The sequence below is a fragment of the Hemiscyllium ocellatum genome, chromosome 9 (genome assembly GCF_020745735.1).
Source record: "Hemiscyllium ocellatum isolate sHemOce1 chromosome 9, sHemOce1.pat.X.cur, whole genome shotgun sequence".
In the NCBI taxonomy this organism is placed as follows: Eukaryota; Metazoa; Chordata; class Chondrichthyes; order Orectolobiformes; family Hemiscylliidae; genus Hemiscyllium; species Hemiscyllium ocellatum.
The window spans coordinates 52,040,974-52,059,650 of record NC_083409.1 but is presented as its reverse complement, the minus strand read 5'-3'; the positions used below and the strand labels follow the sequence as shown (position 1 = coordinate 52,059,650).

Genomic DNA, 18,677 nt, shown 5'->3' with positions numbered 1-18,677 from the left:
AGTGGTAATGTACTATAATGGATAAACTGTTGTTCAGTTAACAGGAAGCAAGAGGCTTCAGTGGATGACTATTGAGTGATAAGATGTGACTTGCGCAATAGCATACTGTTTAATGCTGGGGTCTTAACCTTTTATAACTTATTTCAATGACTTGGACGATAGGACAGCCAAATGATTGCTATGTTTACTGATGACACAAAGATAAGTTGGTAAGAAAGATAAGATTCATGTATTAGGACACAGAGATCCCTCTACTTCAAGGCTCTGCAATCTTTGTGCATTTAAATAATACGGTGTTTTTGTTTTTTCCTGCCAGAGTGAACATTGTCTTGCATTGCACTTCACCTGCCAATTTTTAGCCCACTCATGTTCCTTTGTGGGCATAAGCTGGAGGCTAAACTACAGATACTGTGACACATCAGTGAAGAGGTTAATTAACTATTAATGGACCCTTTATTCTCAGAGTGGTCACAACATTTAGGGAAAGGTTATATAATTTGGTCACTGGTCAAGCAAGGGAGAATCAGTGCGCAAGTGAGGCAGATAAGAGAGAACAGGAGTGTCAGTATCTTCTCTTTTTGAGTGTCTTTCACCATGGGAGGTGTTGGCATAATGATAATATCATTCGACAAACAATCCAGAGGCTCAAGTAAATGTTCTGGGGTGGAAATGCCACCATGCCTGATGGTGAAATTGGAATGGAATAAAATCTGGAATTAAAACTGATCTAATTGTCAATCATTGTAAAAACACATTGGGTTCAGTAACATTTGGGCAGCACGGTGGCACAGTGGTTAGCACTGCTGCCTCACAGCACCAGAGACCCGGGTTCAATTCCCGACTCAGGCGACTGACTGTGTGGAGTTTGCACGTTCTCCCCGTGTCTGCGTGGGTTTCCTCCGGGTGCTCCGGTTTCCTCCCACAGTCCAAAGATGTGCGGGTCAGGTGAATTGGCCATGCTAAATTGCTCGTAGTGTTAGCTAAGGGGTAAATGTAGGGGTATGGGTGGGTTGCGCTTCGGCGGGTCGGTGTGGACTTGTTGGGCCGAAGGGCCTGTTTCCACACTGTAAGTAATCTAATCTAATCTTTTAGAGAAGGAAACATGCAGATCTGGTTTGACCTATATTTGACCCCTCACCCACAGCAATATGGTTAACTCTTGACTGCCGTCTGAAGTGCCCCACCAAACCACTTAGTTTGAGGGACAGGCAACAAATGCTAGCCTTACTCACAAAAGCCTATGTCCCAAGCAAGTGTTATTTTTAAAATAAAAATTTGGATGAGTATGGGGACTGCAGTATGGATAAGCTTACTGTAAATGGCACCGATGTACCAAAAGCTATTCAAATGCAGAGAGCATATCAGAACGTAATGGAAGTCAGGACAAATGTAGTGCTGGAGATTGACATTATTCTTTGCAGCAAAGGGCGAGGGTTCAAAAGACTTACCTGCGTCATGCGAAAGTTTGGAACATTTGTTCAAAGCTAGAGGGGAGCTTCAGGTGGGAGGGGTGGAATTTGTTTGTAGTCTATGTAGGTAGTCATGACTTTGGCAGGGCAAGAAATGAAGACCTAGGTGCTATATTAAACAAAACCTCTCATTTAATTATCTCTGGATTATTATCAAGACTATGCTGCCATTGACATATAACAGGTAAGATTAGTGAAATGACAGTGTGTCACATGTGGATTGTGTCTTGTGGATACTGGCACCACTACTGGTGAAATTGAGGGCTGAAGATTGGTATGGTCCAGAACGGAACCATGCTGGTGTCAGAGATCCTGAGAGCTACACAACTGAAAGTAGAGAGTTTTAAACATGAATAGTAGGTGCAAGAAATCAAAGTTGGAAAGGCATGGTAAATCAAAGATTCTAGCCGAGAGGAGAGGGAGAAATACTTGTATGAAAATGAAAAACAGAACAGGTCGATTTAACAAAAAATCTCAGCATAAAATGATCATCAAGGTCACTGGTTACAAAAATAATAAGGTAAAATAAAGACTTTGGACCTGGCATGTACTATGTGAAACAAAGCAGCAAACATGAGTGTAAATAGCACTGAGTATGATCTAATGGTTATTAGAGACACGGCTGCAGAGCAATGTAGTTTGGCATCTGCTATTGAACGTTGCATGACATTTAAGTGGGATAGAAAGATGGGAAAGGGTGGAGGAATAGCTTATTAATTAATGATATGAGCTCCATGGAAAGGGGATGTCCCAAATACAGGAAACCAGGCAGTGTAAATGGTTTTAATAGAAATTAGAAATGGAAAAGATAAGAAATAGTTACTTGAGGGAGTTGTGTAGAGGCCCACAAGTGTAACCATGCATAGGATAGAGTTTAAGGGATGAAACCAAAGTTGTGTTGCGCTCAGGATCACTGACACTAGCATGGTTCAGATCTAGAGCTTGTTGGAAATGTATGATAATCCTAGAAACTTTCATTTTCTGTGAACTGAAACTCAACTTGGTCAAGGTAACCCAAATGAATTTGTAACATGTTCAGATTTTCTTTCTTGCATGTTCTGTAGCCAACCAGACAGCAGGGTGTAATCAACCTAACATGATATGATATGTTAGGATTAATTAATAATTTCAGTGAAGGTACTCCTTAGTAGCACTGGTCATCATCTTGGATTCAGTTTGAGGGAATGAAGAGTGATTTGAAGATTATATTTTAAACTAGGATAAGAACAATTGAGGGCACAAGATCAGAGCTAGCTGAAATGAGTTGGCAAAGTAGATTGAGGAATTGATCAACTAAGATGCAGTATCAGATGTTTAAAATGATATTTTAGATTACACATAGTAGTTACATTCCAATGTTGAACATTTCCTAAGGGAGGACCCACCATTCGTTAACTGAAACTTGAAGAAAGCATCAAACATGAAGGAAAAAAAATATGTAATATGGATATCAAAAGTAGATTTTAAGTCAGAAGACTGGACAGCATATAGAAAATGAGAAGAATGACTAAAAGATTAGGGAAAATTTGGAGTATGAGAAAAAGCTAGCTGGCAACAGAACAGTTTCTGCAGATGTTTTGTTTACTTGAATTCCCCAGACTCATTTCCTAACTGGCCGGATAGGTTAATAATGTGAAAATGAACAGCGGTGTTCTGTTGCTGCACGTCATGGCTGAAACAAATAAATCGCAAATAGCTGCAAGTCAACAGGGAGCAAAGAACTTGAAAATTTGTTATCACCAGGGAAATGATGATGAAAAAAATGTTGGAATTTCAGGCTCAGGATTTCTTGGGTTTTGATGGACTTAGAGTCATAGAATCTTACAGCATGGAAATAAACTCTTCAGTCCAACCTGTCAATGTTGACCAAGTTTCCCAAACTAAACTAGTCCCAGTTACTTGCGCCTGGCCCATATCCTTTAAATGTCTTTGGACAGGTACATGAGTAGGAAAGGTTTAGAAGGATATGTTCTTTGAAATGTTATAACTGTACCCACCTCTATGACTTCCTCTGGCTGTTCATTCCACATATGAGGCAAACTCTGTGAAAAATTAGCCCATCGGGTCTGTTTTGAATCTTACTCCTGTCACCTTAAAAATATGTCCCCTCATTTTGAACTACCCTAACCTAAGGAAAAGATCTTCTATTCACCTTACATAATTTTATAAACCTCGATATGGTCAACCATCTAAGCTTTAGTGGGAAAAGAAGTCCCAGATTATCCAGCCTCTCTCAATAACTGAAACCATCCATTTCTGGCAGCATCCTGGTAAATCTTTTCTGAACCTTTCCAATTTAGTAATGTCCTTTCTATAATAGGGTGACCAGAACTGTGCACAGTACTCCAAAAATAGCCTCACCAATGTCCTGTACAACCTGAACATGACATCCCAACTCTCATGCTCAAAGGTCTGAGCAATGAAAGCAAGCATGCTAAATGTCACCTTAAACACCCAATCGAAATGTGATGCAACTTTCAAAGAATGACTCTATGACTCTATAATTGTGAATCTGAACATCTACATATCTCTGTTTGCGAACAGAGGTCCTACCATTAACTGTATAACTCCTGCCCATGTTTGTACTACCAAAAGGCATCACCATCTGCTTCTCAGTCCATTGATCCAATTGATCAAGATCTCTTTGTAATCTTAGATAACCACCTTCACTGTTCACAATACCTATTTTGGTGTCATCCACAAATTTAATCATGCCTGCAACAATCTCATGCATGTTGTTTATATAAATGACAAGCAAAGGTGGACTCAGCACCAATCCCTGTGGAACACTGCTGACCATAGGCGTTCAATTCGAAAAACAACTCTCCACTTCCACCACTCCCTTCTGTCTCCTGTCGTGAAACCAATTTATATTCAGTTGCCAAACTCTCCCCAAATCCCATGTGTTGTAACTTTACTAAATAGACTACTGTGCGGAAAGGCTTTACTAAAATCCAAGTAAATAATGTCTACCACTCTGTCATCCTCAATCTTTTTTGTTCTGTCCTGAAGAAAAATTCTCCGTCAAGAATGAGACACTAGTTCCCATGCACAGTCATGCTGACTACCTCTAGTCAGCCCTTTCCTGTCCAAATGCATTTATATCCTATCTTTCCGAATCCCCCCAACAACTTATCAGCCAGATTAACTGTTCTATAGTTCCTAGGCTTCTCCTTGCAGCTCTTCTTAAATACAGTCACAACTTTAGCCACCCTCCAGTCCTCCAGCACCTCACCCATTGCTGTAAATGATAAAAGTAGCTTTGCAAAGGGCTCTGCAATTTCTTTACTAATGTTGCACAATATCCTGGGATGCACATGATCAGATCCCCAAGATTTATCCACCTTTTTATGTATTTTTAAGACTTCCAGCAGCACCTTTTCTGTAATGTGGACTCTTCTCACAATGTCTGTATTTATTTCCCCAAGCTCCCTAGCTTCTAAATCATTCACCACAATAAAAACTGATGCAAAATATTTGTTTGGTATCTCTTCCATCTCATTTGGTTCAACACTTTAATGACCTTGTTTATCTTTAGGGAGCCCTATTGTCTTTCTAGTTGCTATTTTGCTCTTAATGTACTGGCAGATTCTCTTAGCTTTGGCAGATAGGATTATCCTTAATCCTATCTTCTATCCCCTTTTTGCCCTCTTGATTTCCATATTAAGGGGTGCAGCAGCATTTTTAAACCCTTCAAGATATTCACTTGATCCCAGTTGTTCTTACCTAATGTGACTCCTTTCTTGACCGGATCCTCATATCTTTATTCATCCATTGTTCCTTAATCTTACCAGCCTTACCCTTCACTCTAACAGAAACGCAATTCCTCTGAACACTTGTTATTCTCACTTTTGAAAGCCTCCCACATTTTAGTCATCCCTTTACCTGTGAACAATCTACTCCAGTCAACTTTTGAAAGTTATCTCATACCATCAAAATTTGCCTTGCTTCAATTAAGAACTATAACTTTTATACAAGGTCTATCCTTCTCCATTTATATTTTAAAACTAATGGAATTATGGTCATGGGTCACAAAGTGTTTCCCCACTAACACATCAATCATTTGTCCTACCTTATTTCCTAAGTGAAGGTAAAGTTTTGGTCCTTGTCTAATAGGAATATCTACATATTCATAAAGAAAATTTTCTGGAACACGCCTAACAAATTTCTCACCATCCAAGACCTCTCTACATATTTGCTGCTACATTTCCAGCCCACTTTTGGGAGAGCCAATAGTACAATACCAACAATCCCCATCTGATTTCTGTGTTTCACCCATATAGCTTCAGTGGACATTTCCTCAGAAATATCCTAAGTACAGCAGTGATATTTTCCTTTACCAAATATGCCACTTTCCTCCTGTCTTTCCTCCCTTTCTATCCTTGCTATAGCCTGTATACTTTGGAACATTGAGCTGCCGGTCCTGTCCCTTCGTCAGTGTTTCTGTAATGGCTATGATATCCCATGTTCCCATGCAGACCACAAGTTCATCAACTTTACCTGTCAAACCCTTTACATTGAAATAAGTGCAATTAGACCTTTCTCCGACTTGCACTTACCTGCCTTTTCTAATTAACTGCTCTTTTTAAATTCAGAACCATCCTCATCTATCTTTTTATTCGAAGTACAACTTAGGATCTGTGCCCCCCCCCCCACCGCAGCTAGCCAAAAGGTTCCTGACTACGAATAGAAAATTTCCCCATCAAGGCATTGATCCTCCCTCAGTTCAAGTGAAACCCATCCCTTTTGAGAAGGTCCTTCCTGCCCTCATCCTCGGGTCTTAATAGAAGCAGCTAAGAAGTTGGTTCATGATATGGTTATATCTTCGCAAAATTCCATAGAGTTTGGGAATGTTCCAATATATTCTGAAGTAGTTAATGTCACTGCTTTACTCAAAACAAAGTGGAGGCGATAGCATGACTCTGTAAGTTAATTATATTAGCATTTATCATAAGAACACATAAGTGCTGTTTATTGGGTCATGAATCAGAATAACCTGTATTTGTGACTATACTTAATTTCAATCATTTGTATGATAAATTTGCACAGGGAGATACCACTCTTGGACTGTCTAAGGGTAAGCCTATATTTGAGCAACTATTGGTTTATGTATCTTTTACTCCTTACAGTTAGGATTTGTCCTCGGTGCACAGGGTAACAAACAAAAGAGTCAATTAAATAGTTGTTGCCAAAAAACAGGATTCTGGGTGTGACGCTGCTGCCCCTTTTAACGAGGTTGTTTTGTCCTTTTTTTTCCCCCAAGAGGTCATAAAGGTAGAGGTGCTGAAATGTCTCCTTTAACAATGGCAGGGGTGTGGCCACTTCTCCCAGTTGAGGCTTTTTTGGTTTAGTTAAAACAGGCAGTCAGAAGTTGCTGCAGGGCAGAAAGTTCCAAGCTTCAGCAGATAGTGCCTCACTGGCTTTTTCTCTGAAATCTCTGGTGCCTGTAAGAACCTTAAATTGAATTTACCTTTTGCGAAGGGGTGAGTTTATGGGGTTATGGTGAGGTTATGTTGCAGGAATTGGAATAGCTCCTTAGTTAAGTTGCTGAATTAAGTCAGTTAAGTTTTCATATAGTTAAGTTCTTCTAAATCCTGTTTCAACAATAGAGTTTAAATGAATTCTGTTTTGCTTAAAGCCAAATGGGAGAAAGTGAGGACTGCAGATGCTGGAGTACCAGAGTCGAAGAATATGGTGCTGGAAAACACAGCAGGCCAGGCAGCATCCGAGGAGCAGGACAATTGACGTTTCGGGCATAAGCCCTCCTGAAGAAGGGCTTATGCCCGAAACGTCAATTCTCCTGCTCCTCGGATGCTGCCTGGCCTGCTGTGTTTTTCCACCACATTTTTCAACTTAAAGCCAAATGGTTTGACCAATTGCATCACACGTGGAATATCTGCTTCCCACTGCTTTTATAAGAAGAAAAAGTTAGGGTCTAGGTTACCTCCTTGAAATATTTTGAGGGTGTTTGGCCTGGTCCATAACACTGAGTAATTCAAGATGGAGGACAGGAAAACATTGTGGCTCTAAGACCTGTTCCTTGTTTGAGTTCTTTTCAGTGTTGGAGTTGATTTTCTCAAATTCTGCAGTAATTACTGTTTTATAAGCTGTTGCGTTGTTTTGCAACTTTGGGAGAGGGGGAGATCAAAACAACGACATTTCAAAAAGGGAAGAAAGGTGTCAAAGGTCATAACCATATGCGGAGAAAGAAGCCCGCACTGCTGTCTGAGTTTGATTTCAAGTATCTCTAGACATTGGAGTTCATCCAAGAAAGATAAATAGCGAAATTCATAGCTGACTCTGAATGAATCTGTGTGGTGAGGTCACAGCAGGGGAGCAGCGAAGTGGCAAGTTTTTTTTAGTAAATCTACTATGGTGAGTAGACTCTGTTCTTTTTGATTATGTTTTTATTGAGATTTGTCTCTTGATTAAACTTGAAAAAAATGAAAAACAGGTACTAAGTTAGCCTGGAGCAGGATTTTTCAAGCAGTAGGACTTATTTTCTGGGTCCACAGATTAAGGTGTAAAGATGACCTTAAATATGGTGATGTGCTATTTCTGTCAGATATGGAAGCTTAGGGAGAGTTTCTGTGTTAGAGATGATTATGTCTGCAGGAAGTGTGCTAGATCCTATTGGATCACCTAGATCAGTTGGAACAACAGTTAAAGGCAATGAGAAATTTACAGGGGCTAGGGGATGTGATGGATGGCAGGTACAGGATGGGGGATAAACCAAAAATAGAGTCAGATAAATGGGTGATCTCCAGGAAGGATAGCACAGGGAGGCAGCTAGCGCAGGAGTCTCTGGTGGCTATCCCCATCTATGCTATTTTGGAAAATGTAGGGGGTGGTGGACTCTCAGGGGAATGTGGCCCTGACAGCCATGTTTTTGGTACTGAAACTGGCTGTAATATGAGGGGTACGCCAGGTTCCAATGCTCTGGGAAGTGAGGAAAGAGATAGTTGGACTCCTTGCTAAGATATCTGTATCATCTACAGTCACAGGTGAGGTGCTGGAAGACTGGAGGTTGGTTAACATTGTGCCCCTATTAAAGAAAGGTGGTAAGTAAATGTTGGGGAATTATAGACCAGTGAGCCTGACATCGGTGATTGGCACGTTGTTGGCAGAAATCCTGACGGACAGGATTAACACTAATTTGGAAAGGCAAGAACTGATTAGGGACAGTGAACATGACATGGGAAATCATATCTCGCTAGTTTGATTGAGTTTTTGTTTGAAGAAGTAACCAAGAGGATTAATGAAGGCAGAATGGTGGGCATGATCTATAAGGACTTGAGTAAGGCATTCAACAAGGTTCCTCATGGTAGACTGGTTAGCAAGGTTCGATCTCGCAGAATACAGAGAGAAATATGCAAACTGGATTTTAAAAATGCCACAAGGATCACTGCTTTTCATCATTTATGCCAATGGTTTGGATGTGAATATAGGAGCTGTGGTTAGTAATTTGCAGATAACACTAAAGTTGCAGGTTTAGTGGACAGCTAAGAAGGTTACCTGACAATACAACTGGACTTTGATCACATAGCCTGAGGAAAAGGCAGATGGAGTTTAATTTAGATAAATGTGAGGTGCTGCATTTTGGAAAGGCAAATCCAGTCACAACTAATCCATTCAATGGTAAGGTCCTTGGAGTGTTGCTGAACAAAGACCTTGGAGTGCAGGTTCATATTTCCTTGGAAGTAGAGTCACAGGTGGATTGGATAGTGAAGAAGGTGTTTGATCTGTTTGTCTTTATTGGTCAGTGCATTAAGTTTAGGAGTTGGGAGATTGTGTTGCGAATGTACAGGACATTGCTCAGGCCACTTTTGAATACTACATTCAATTCTGATCTTACTACTCAAGGAGGGATGTTGTGGAACTTGAAAGGGTTCAGGAAAGTGTACAAGGGTGTTGCCAGGGTTGGAGGGTTTGAACTGTGTGGGGGAGGCTGAATAGATGGTTCTGCTTACTCTAGAGTGTTGGAGGTTGAGGGGTGACTTTACAGAAGTTTGTAAAATCATGAGGGGCATGGTTTCTCTGGGGTGGGAAAATCCAAAAGTAGAGGGCATAGGTTTCAGTTGAGAAAGGAAAGATTTTAAAAAGATCTAAGCAGTTCTGTGCCTAATTTTTTCATGCAGCTGGTGGTGCATGTATGGAATGAGCAGCCAGCCAAAGTGGTAGAGGCTGATACAAATACAGCATTTAAAAGGCATCTGAATGAGTATATCAATAGGAATGGCTTAGAGGGGGATGGGCCAAGTGCTGGCAAATGGGAATGCATTTAATTAGGATGTCTGGTCAGATTGGACATGTTGGACCGAATATAAAACATTATGGTGCAGTACGTGCCTTTCGGCTCTCGATGGCTTCACAGGTCGGTGCAACAACCTGAAGCCCATCTAACTGACATTATTCGATTATCATCATTATATTTATCCAATGACCATTTTGATGCCCTCAATGACGGCAAGTCCATTACTGTTGCAGGCAAGGCAGTCCATGCCCTTACTGAGTAAAGAACCTATCTCTGACATTTGTCCTATAGTCTATCACCCCTCAGTTTAAAGCTATGTCATCTCGTGTTAGCCATCACCGTCCAGGAAAAAGGCTCTCACTGACCACACTATCTAACTCTGTGATCATTTTGTATGCCTGTAATAAGTCACCTCTCAACTACCTTCTCTAAGGAAAACAGCCTCAACTCCCTCAGCCTTTCCTCATAAGACCTTCCTTCCATAGCAGGCAATATCCTGGTAAATCTCTTACACCCTTTCCAATGCTTCCACGTCCTTCCTATAATGCGGAAACCAGAACTATATGCAGTACTCCAAGTACGGCCACACCAGAGTATTGTGCAGCTGCAATCTCATGGTCCTGAAACTCGGTCTCTTTACTGATAAAAGCTAACACACTGTATGCCTTGCTAACAACCTTAACAAACTGGGTGGCAACTTTGAGGGATCTATGCACATGTACACCAAGATCTCTCTGTTAATCCTCACTACTATGAATCTTACCATTTGCCCAGTACTGTGTATTCCTGTTACTCCTTCCAAAATGAACCACCTCACACTTTTCCGCATTAAACTCCAGCTCTGCAGCTTATCTATGTCCCTCTATAAACTGCAAAATCCTTCCACATTGTCCACAATTCCACTGATTTTAGTGTCATCTGCAAATTTACTAACTTATCCTTGTACACCATCATCCAGGTCATTTACAAAAATGACAAACAGCAGTCGCCTCAAATCAGATGCTTGTGGTACACCACTTGTAACTGAAGTTCAGGGTGAACATTTCCCATCAACCACCACCCCTCTGCCCCCTTACAGCTAGCCAATTTCTGATCCAAGCCACCAAATCACCCTCAATCCCATGCCTCCGTTTTTTTCTGTAAGAGCCTATCATGGATAACCTTATCAAATGCTTTACTGAAGGGCCTGTTTCCAAGCTCTACAAATCTATGAATCTATAACTGCTTAAGTATTGGCTTCATGTTGGTTTCTGATGATCTCCCGCTGACACTCCTTTTTAATTGATTAATCTTCTGAAGAGTCATTTTAGACTCCAACTGTTAACTCTGTTTCCCACTTCACGGAGGCTGTCTGTCCTTCTGAGCTTTTCAGCACTTTTCTATTTCTGCAGTATTTTGCTTTTGAAATAATTATATAATAGCATTTTTGCTGTCTTTTTCTCAGGATTCTTTTAGAATGCACAGATGAAATGTACCTGGGCAAGGAACCTTGCCTCAAGTTTGACTCGTTTACTGTTTGTCTCTTTATTTCAGATGTCATTGTGTCATTTCTAGTCACATCTTTTGATGTTATCTCTGTTTGCCATTTGATCTGTTTTCCTGTTTAAATACTGAGGTAAATAACAGTAATTATTTGAAGTGTTGCTTAATTTTAATGAGTTGGGTGAAATTTTTCTAGTGAATAATTGGGAACCCAAGAATCAAGACTATGATCTTTTAAAGTCTTTGTGTTTTTCAGAACTTTGGTCTCTGAATAATAGCAATAATCTCTCCATTGGAGTATGTTCTCATTTTCAAAATATTCCTCCTCAAATCTTTTATATTATAGCCATCTATTTAGTTAGGATGTAGTACTTGACTTGGCCGAGATGGTCCCTAATACTTATGCATGCATTGCACCTTTCTCAAGCTTCGTGTCACAAATTGCTTCTCAGCCAATGAAGTATTTTTACAGAATTTACTGTTGTGTGCAGGGAATGTGGGTGGTCACAAGTGATCACCTGACAATCTCATACTGGCAAATGATTTAAAAACTAATTCATCTGTTTTAACCATTAATTGTTCAAATACTTTCATATTAAAATTAAGAATGTTTACTTTGAAGGACAAACTTTCAGTGCATTCAGTATTAGGCATTATGTTGAATTCAAAACATGGCTATTAGCAGCTGATTGAAGTCTGGAGAACTGAGAAATTAATATAATCATTCCTGATTGATAATCTAACTTTCCTCCTGTATTGAATCCTAGTTTCTTTGTAAAACAGAAAATCTTGCTTGTTTGTAACATTCTTTCCCAGTTTCCACCACCAAACTAATATTTTGCATATGTGGGAATTTTGCAGGATGACAAAAGGAAAGCGTATGAAGAATAGGATATTATGGAGGAAGTCTACTTAGTAATTTTTATTTTAGTTTTCCAGAGGTGCATACTGAAGTTTCTGACCCCATTAACTGTTTTTGATCCTTGTAGGAGGAATATGATGAGGATGATGAGGATGATGATACTGGAATTGAGGATGGTGATGGTGAAGATAGTAATGGGGGTAGTCCTGATGGAGAAGATAATTATGATGGTGGCGATGCAGAGGTATGCAAAAATTGAGATTTGGGAATATGGATGTGGCTGAAGTGACAAAAATGCTGTGATCAGCACTTTGCATTGAAAGTGCCTCTGAAACTTACCTTCAAGAAACAGTTGATTTCCTCATTGTGTAATTGAGACCTAGTGAACAGGCACCAAATGCACTGTAACAGTTCTGTTGAATAAAATTGTGAAAATACAGGTTGAGGCTATGTGCATGATTTAACTAAGTCGGTGCTAATTTATAGGATACTCCTGAGCTTTTTGTCTGTGACTGTTATGGTATTCACCATAATGGGTACAGGAGTGGACCACTTGTGCATGTTCAACTGTTCTCTTGCATCATTGCTGAACTGTACTATAATTATTTATCTGCTCATGCTCCACATCTTATGACACCTGACGCAGTAAACATATTTGACTTGTTAGAAAATTTTTTGACTCAGATTCTGCATTTTGTCAGGATGGAGTTCTGTGTTTTCACTAATCTTTGGAAATATCAGTTCCTCTTGTTGTCATAGTCATACAACATAGAAACATACCCTTTGTTCCAACCAATCCATGTCAATTGTAATCTCAAATAAAACTAGGCCCACTTGCCTGCACTTGGCCAATACCTTCCAAACATTTGTTATTGTATACTTATTCAAATGTCTTTTAAATGTTAAAATTGTATCCGAATCCACCACTTCCTCTGGAAGTTCATTTCACACATGAACCATGCTCTGAATTTGAAAAAAATAAACAAGTTGCCTGACATATCTTTTTTTTAAATCTTTCTCCTCTCAAATTATGAATATGCCTCGTACTCTGGAAATCTCCCACCAGGTAAAAGTCACCTGCCATTCATATCTGTACCCTTGATGATTTTTTAAACCTCTCTAAGGTCACCCTTCAACCTCTTTAGCTTCTGTGAAAAATACCTCAACCTATCCAGCCTCCTCTTATCACTCAAATCCTCCATTTTCGGCAAAATCCTGGTAAATCCTTTCTGAACCCTCTCCAGTTTATTAATATCCTTCCTATAACTGGGACACCAGAATTTCACACAGTATACGAGAGGAGGCCTCACCAACATCCTGTACAACCTCAATATTACGACCCAACTCCTATACTCAAAAGGTCTGAACAATGAAGGCAAGCATGCTAAATGCCGCCTTAACTACCTATTCAAAATGCAATGCAAACTTCAAAGACTTATGTACCTGAGTCCCTAAGTCCCTCTGTTCTATGACATTATCCATGGCCCTACTTTGAATTTTATGAGTCCTATCCTTGTTTGTTTTAACAAAATGCAATACTTTGCATTTATCCAAATTTAAATTCCATCTGCCACTCCTCAGCCCATTGACCCAGTTGATCAATGTCTCTTTTTAATATTAGATACCCTTCTTCACTGTCTGCTATACCACCAATTTGGTGTCATCCACAAACTTAGTAACCATTTATACAAATGACAAGCAAAAGTGGATCCAGCGTTGATCCCTGTTGAACACCATTGATAACAGCCCTCCAAATCCTCAGTCTGTCTCCTGCCGTTAAGCCAATTTTGTGTCCAGTTGGCAAAATCATCCTGAATCCCATGCGATCTAACTTTATTAATTAGTCTACCATGTTTTGTTTTACTCCCTGGGCGTGGGCATCGCGAGCTAGGCCAGCATTTACTGCCCATCCCTAATTGCCCAGAGGACAGTTAAGAGTCAACAATTGCTGTGGCTGTGCAGTCAGATGTGGGTAAGACCAAGTAAGGATAGCAGATTTTCTTCCCTAAAGAACATTACTGACCAAGATGGGTTTTTCCAACAATCAACAATGGAGTTACGGTCATCAGTCGACCTTTAATTCTAGATTTTTATTGAATTCAAATTCGATAATCTGCCATGGCAGGATTCTAGCCCAGGTCCCAAGAACGTTAGCCATGTTTCTGGATTAATAATCTTATGGTAACATCACTAAACCATTGCCTTCCCTAAATTTCTGTGAACTTATTTAACAAATTCTTCTACCACTTTGACTGGGAGCACCACAATGTTAATGTTTGGAAAATGTAAAATCACTCATTATTACAACCTTTTATTCTTACATATATCTGAGATGTCTCTACATATTTGTTCCTCAATTTCCCTCTGACTGTTGGGGTGGTCTTGTAATACAATCCTGTCAAGGTGATCATTCCTTTCTGATTTCTAATTTCAACTTCTATATTTTGACTGGACAGTTTTAAAAAAATATCTTCTCAAGTGACAACAGGAATGTTTTCCTTAATCAAAAACACCACTCCTCTTCCATTTTTGCCTCCCTTCTATCCTTCCTGTAACATCTGAAACCCATAAGATTGAATTTCCAGTCCTGTCCATCCTTTAGCAAAGCTTCTCTAATAACACTGTCCCAATCCCATATTCCCAAACATGCCCTGAGTTTATCAGCCTTATACATGTAAGACCTGTTACATTGAAATAAATGCAGTTTAATTATTCAGATTAACTTTGTTCTTTGACTTGCTCTTGTCTGACTTTTCTAATTAACTTGGAGAAAGTGCTGACTGCAAATGCTGGAGATCAGAGTCGAAAAGTGTGGTGTTGGAAAAGTATAGCCAGTCAGGCAGCATCAGAGTAGCAGGAGAATTGATGTTTTAAGCAGAAGCTCTTTGTTAGGAATGTTGGGGGTGGGGGGGGGGGGTGCACAAGGGTGCTGAGAGGTAAATGGGAGAGGGCTGGGACTGGGGGGTGAATGCAATACATAGATGAAGGTGGGGGGTGATGATGATGAGTCAGAATGGAGGGTGGAGCAGATAGGTAGGAAGGAAAATGGACAGTTCAAGAGGGTGGTGCCGAGTTGGAGGGTTGGATCTGGGATGAGGTGGGGGGAGGGGAGATGGGGAAACTGGTGAAATCGACATTGATCCCATGTGCTTGGGAGGGTCCCAAGGTGAAAATGAGGTGCTCTTCCTGCAGGCGTCAGGTGGTTAGAATTTGGCGGTGGAGGAGGCCCATGACTTGCATGTCCTTGGCAGAGTGGGAGGGGACTTTGGACAATAGGATGGTGGAATTGATTGTTGCGTCTGTTCTGGAGATGTTCTCTGAAACATTCTGCAAGTTGCCATCCTGTCTCCCCAATGTAGAGAAGAGCATTGAGAGCAACGGACACAGTGGACAAGGTGTTTGGGTGTGCAAAATAATCTCTGCTGGATGTGGAAGGATCCTTTGGGGCTTGGAAGGAGATGAGGGGTGATGTATGGGTGCAGGTTTTACACCTCTTGCGCTGGCAAGCAAGGTACTGGGAGTGGAGGGTAGGTTGGTCCGGGCATGGACCTAATGTGGAGGGGATAGCATTTGCAGAATGCAGGTAAGGGTGGGTTGGGAAACATATCTCTGGTGGTGGGGTCTCTTTGTCAGTGGCAGAAATGGTGGAGGATTGTGTGTTGTATCTGGAGGTTGGTGGTGGAAGGGGAGGACTGTGGGGTTCTATCCTTGTTGTGATTGGAGGGGTGGGGTTCAAGATTGTAAGTGGGGAAAGTGGAGGAAATATGCTGGAGGGCATTGTTGACCATGTGGGAGGGAAAATTGTGGTCCTTGAAATAGGAGGCCATCTGGGATGTCCTGCAGGGGAATTGGTCCTCCTGGGAGAAGACTCCCCTCTCCCACTCCACCAAGGATGTGCAAGTCCTGGGCCGCCTCCACCGCTAAATTCCAGTCACCGAAAACCTCATCTTCCATCTTAGGACCCTCCAACCATGCAGGGTCAATGTCGATTTCACCAGTTTCCTCACTTCCCCTCCCCCCACTTTATCCCAGATCCAATCCTCCAACTCTACAGCACCCTCTTGAACTGACCTACCTTCCATCTTCCTTCCCACCTATCTGCTCCATCCTTTACTTCGACCTATCACCATTACCCCCGCATCTTCATCTACCTATTGCATTTCCAGCTACCTTTGCCCCCTCAGCCCCCTTGGGGCACCCCCACCACATTCCTGATGAAGACCTTAGTCTTGCAGTGTTGACTCTCCTGCTCCTCTGATGTAGCTTGACCAGCTGTGCTTTGCCAGTGCCACACTTTTTCTCCCCCAATTAACGTGTTCTTCTCAGATTCAGAATCATCCATCACACACCACACACACATTCCCAGACTCCCTTAATAGAAATAGCACTTCTTTCCCCTAGAATCGTGGTCCCTTGCCAGTTTGGGTGAAAGTCATACCATTTGACTGCGTCTTATCTGCCCCAGAAGAGCTCCTGGTGATCCAAGAATCTGAATCTCTGAACATTACACTACGTCTTCAGCTATTTATTTATCTCCTTTATCCTCTTATTCCTTCCCTCATTCAAGGTTGGCACTGGGAGTAAACTGGAGATTATTACTTTTAAAGGTTTTTTTATCTTCTTCTTTAACCTCTTATATTCACTCTGTAAAGCCTTAATCTCTGCCCTAACTTTGCTATTCCTATCAATGTGTGCAATAACTTCCGGCTTCTTGCTCTCCCTTTGACAGTATGCTACAAATGTTTTGAGATGTCCTTCACCCTGACACCAGGAAAGCAGCACCATTTCCTCGATTCATGCTCACTGCCACAGAATCTCCTATTTGTACCCTGACAGGAAAGTCCTCTATAAAAATTATTCTCTTAAATTTTGTCCAACCCTGCCTAATACAAGTTTAAGTTTTAGTGCCCAAGATCTAACTGCCTCTTCTATTTTCTTCTGAGAGACTATCCCTTTCAGCAGTACTCAGAAATGAATATGTTTGAGAGGAATCACCACAGAATATTTCTGAATTATCTTTTTGCTTTTCCTGACAGTCATCCACTGATGTGACTGATCCTGCTGTGCAATCACTTCTCTAAATCTGCTAGCCATTTAACTGTGTCTCTTGTATGCCCTCAATGACATCAATCCTAAGAAAAAAACAGCTTTCAGTAACTACCTGGATATAAAATAAGTTACCTTTCTTTACCCAAAGAATTAATATTAAACATAAAGTATATAAGTAATAAATCAACCACTTAGCTGAATATTCAAAATAAAAACAACCACTCTTCACGTAGTCCAGAAGACAGCTTTCAGTCCTCTGATCTTGGGGAAAAAAAAATCATTCCAGAGCCATGCTCATGTCAGCCTCTCCAAAAACTCCATTAATACAACTGTGTGTTTTTTTAAAATAAAACCCTCTTGCCGCAATTTAAAAAAAGATCTTGAGCGATAGTTTGTAAAAACTCTCCTCTTCAATGCATTTAATTTTTTGAAGTCAAATTTTCAAAAAACTCTTAATAACCATTTATTGGCCTCGCCAAAATCTCAGTAAACACAAGCCCATTTGAAAAAAAACATGCATTTTTTTTGGGGGGGCGCTTTGTGGGTTTTTACTTTTGATTTTAAATGAACCAAAAAGAAACCAAATAACTAACTTAGGCATTTTGTACTTATTATCTTTTGAGTCGTATAAGCAAGCTTGAAATCTCAGGAGTAGCTGCAAGATCCACACTTTTCTCAATCCACCATTTTTAAAATTCAGCTTTTTGTCCTCAGTCCAGAAACTTTCTCTCTGATTCTACTGTGAGGTTATTTGTTTTGGGCCAAAAAAGGATTGACCAGGGTGCTTCATAGATGGTATGAAGTTAAATACAATGACTATCCAAAGGCACTTGGCAGTTCAGGTGCAAGATCTACAAAATGTTACGAATAGGTACAGAAAATAAAAAAAGCTCATTGTTTGCTGGCCTTTATATGTCCAGGACTGGAGTACAAGGGTGAACCTCTGGTTAGATCCCACTTTGGAGTGCTATGAGCAGATGCAGGCACCACACATGAGGAAAGAAGATATATTGGCTTTGGAAGGAGGACAACATAGATTTATAAGAATGGCATATGGACTTCCGGGGTTACATTTGAGGAGAGATTCTACAAATTAGCAATTTTAGGAAGTTGAAGGGTGATCTGATGAAAATCTTCAAGCTATTAACAGGAAAAGACAGGGTAGATCATAAAGTGAAATCCTTTTTCTTCTGGCTGAAGATTGCAGAACTAGGGTGAGTATTCTGAAAATTGGAGCCAAGTTTTTCAGACATTAGGAAGCACTTGTTCACACAGGTTAGTAGAAGTTTTAAATATTGTTCCACAAATAGCAGTCAATACTAGATCAGTTGCTAATTTTAATTCTATCCGTTAATACATATGCTTAATAAAACTTTACCTATCTCAGCTTTAAAATTAAGCAACAAAACTAAGGGATATGGGCTGAATGCAGGTGGAAAGAGTTAGGCCATGATCAGCCATGATCTCATTTGAATGGTGGAAGAGGCTTGAGGGGCTCAATGATCACCTCCTGTTCCTACATTCCTGTATTGAATGCTATTCACATTTCAAACTTCATTTC

The 18,677-nt window shown here is 40.5% G+C and overlaps 1 protein-coding gene across 5 annotated transcripts in view; it reads left to right on the top strand.

Annotated features, from left to right (window-relative positions):
* tprb (translocated promoter region b, nuclear basket protein) overlaps positions 1–18,677 on the top strand; it is a 151,048-nt gene that overhangs the window by 107,634 nt on the left and 24,737 nt on the right. For 4 of the 5 annotated variants that reach the window (XM_060830305.1, XM_060830303.1, XM_060830304.1 and 1 more), the window contains exon 41: positions 12,195–12,311. The exons of the other annotated variant lie outside the window; for it this stretch is intronic. In XM_060830305.1, coding sequence (XP_060686288.1) covers positions 12,195–12,311 — 117 coding nt within the window. The remainder of the gene's footprint in view (positions 1–12,194; positions 12,312–18,677) is intronic. 5 annotated transcript variants of the gene reach the window in all.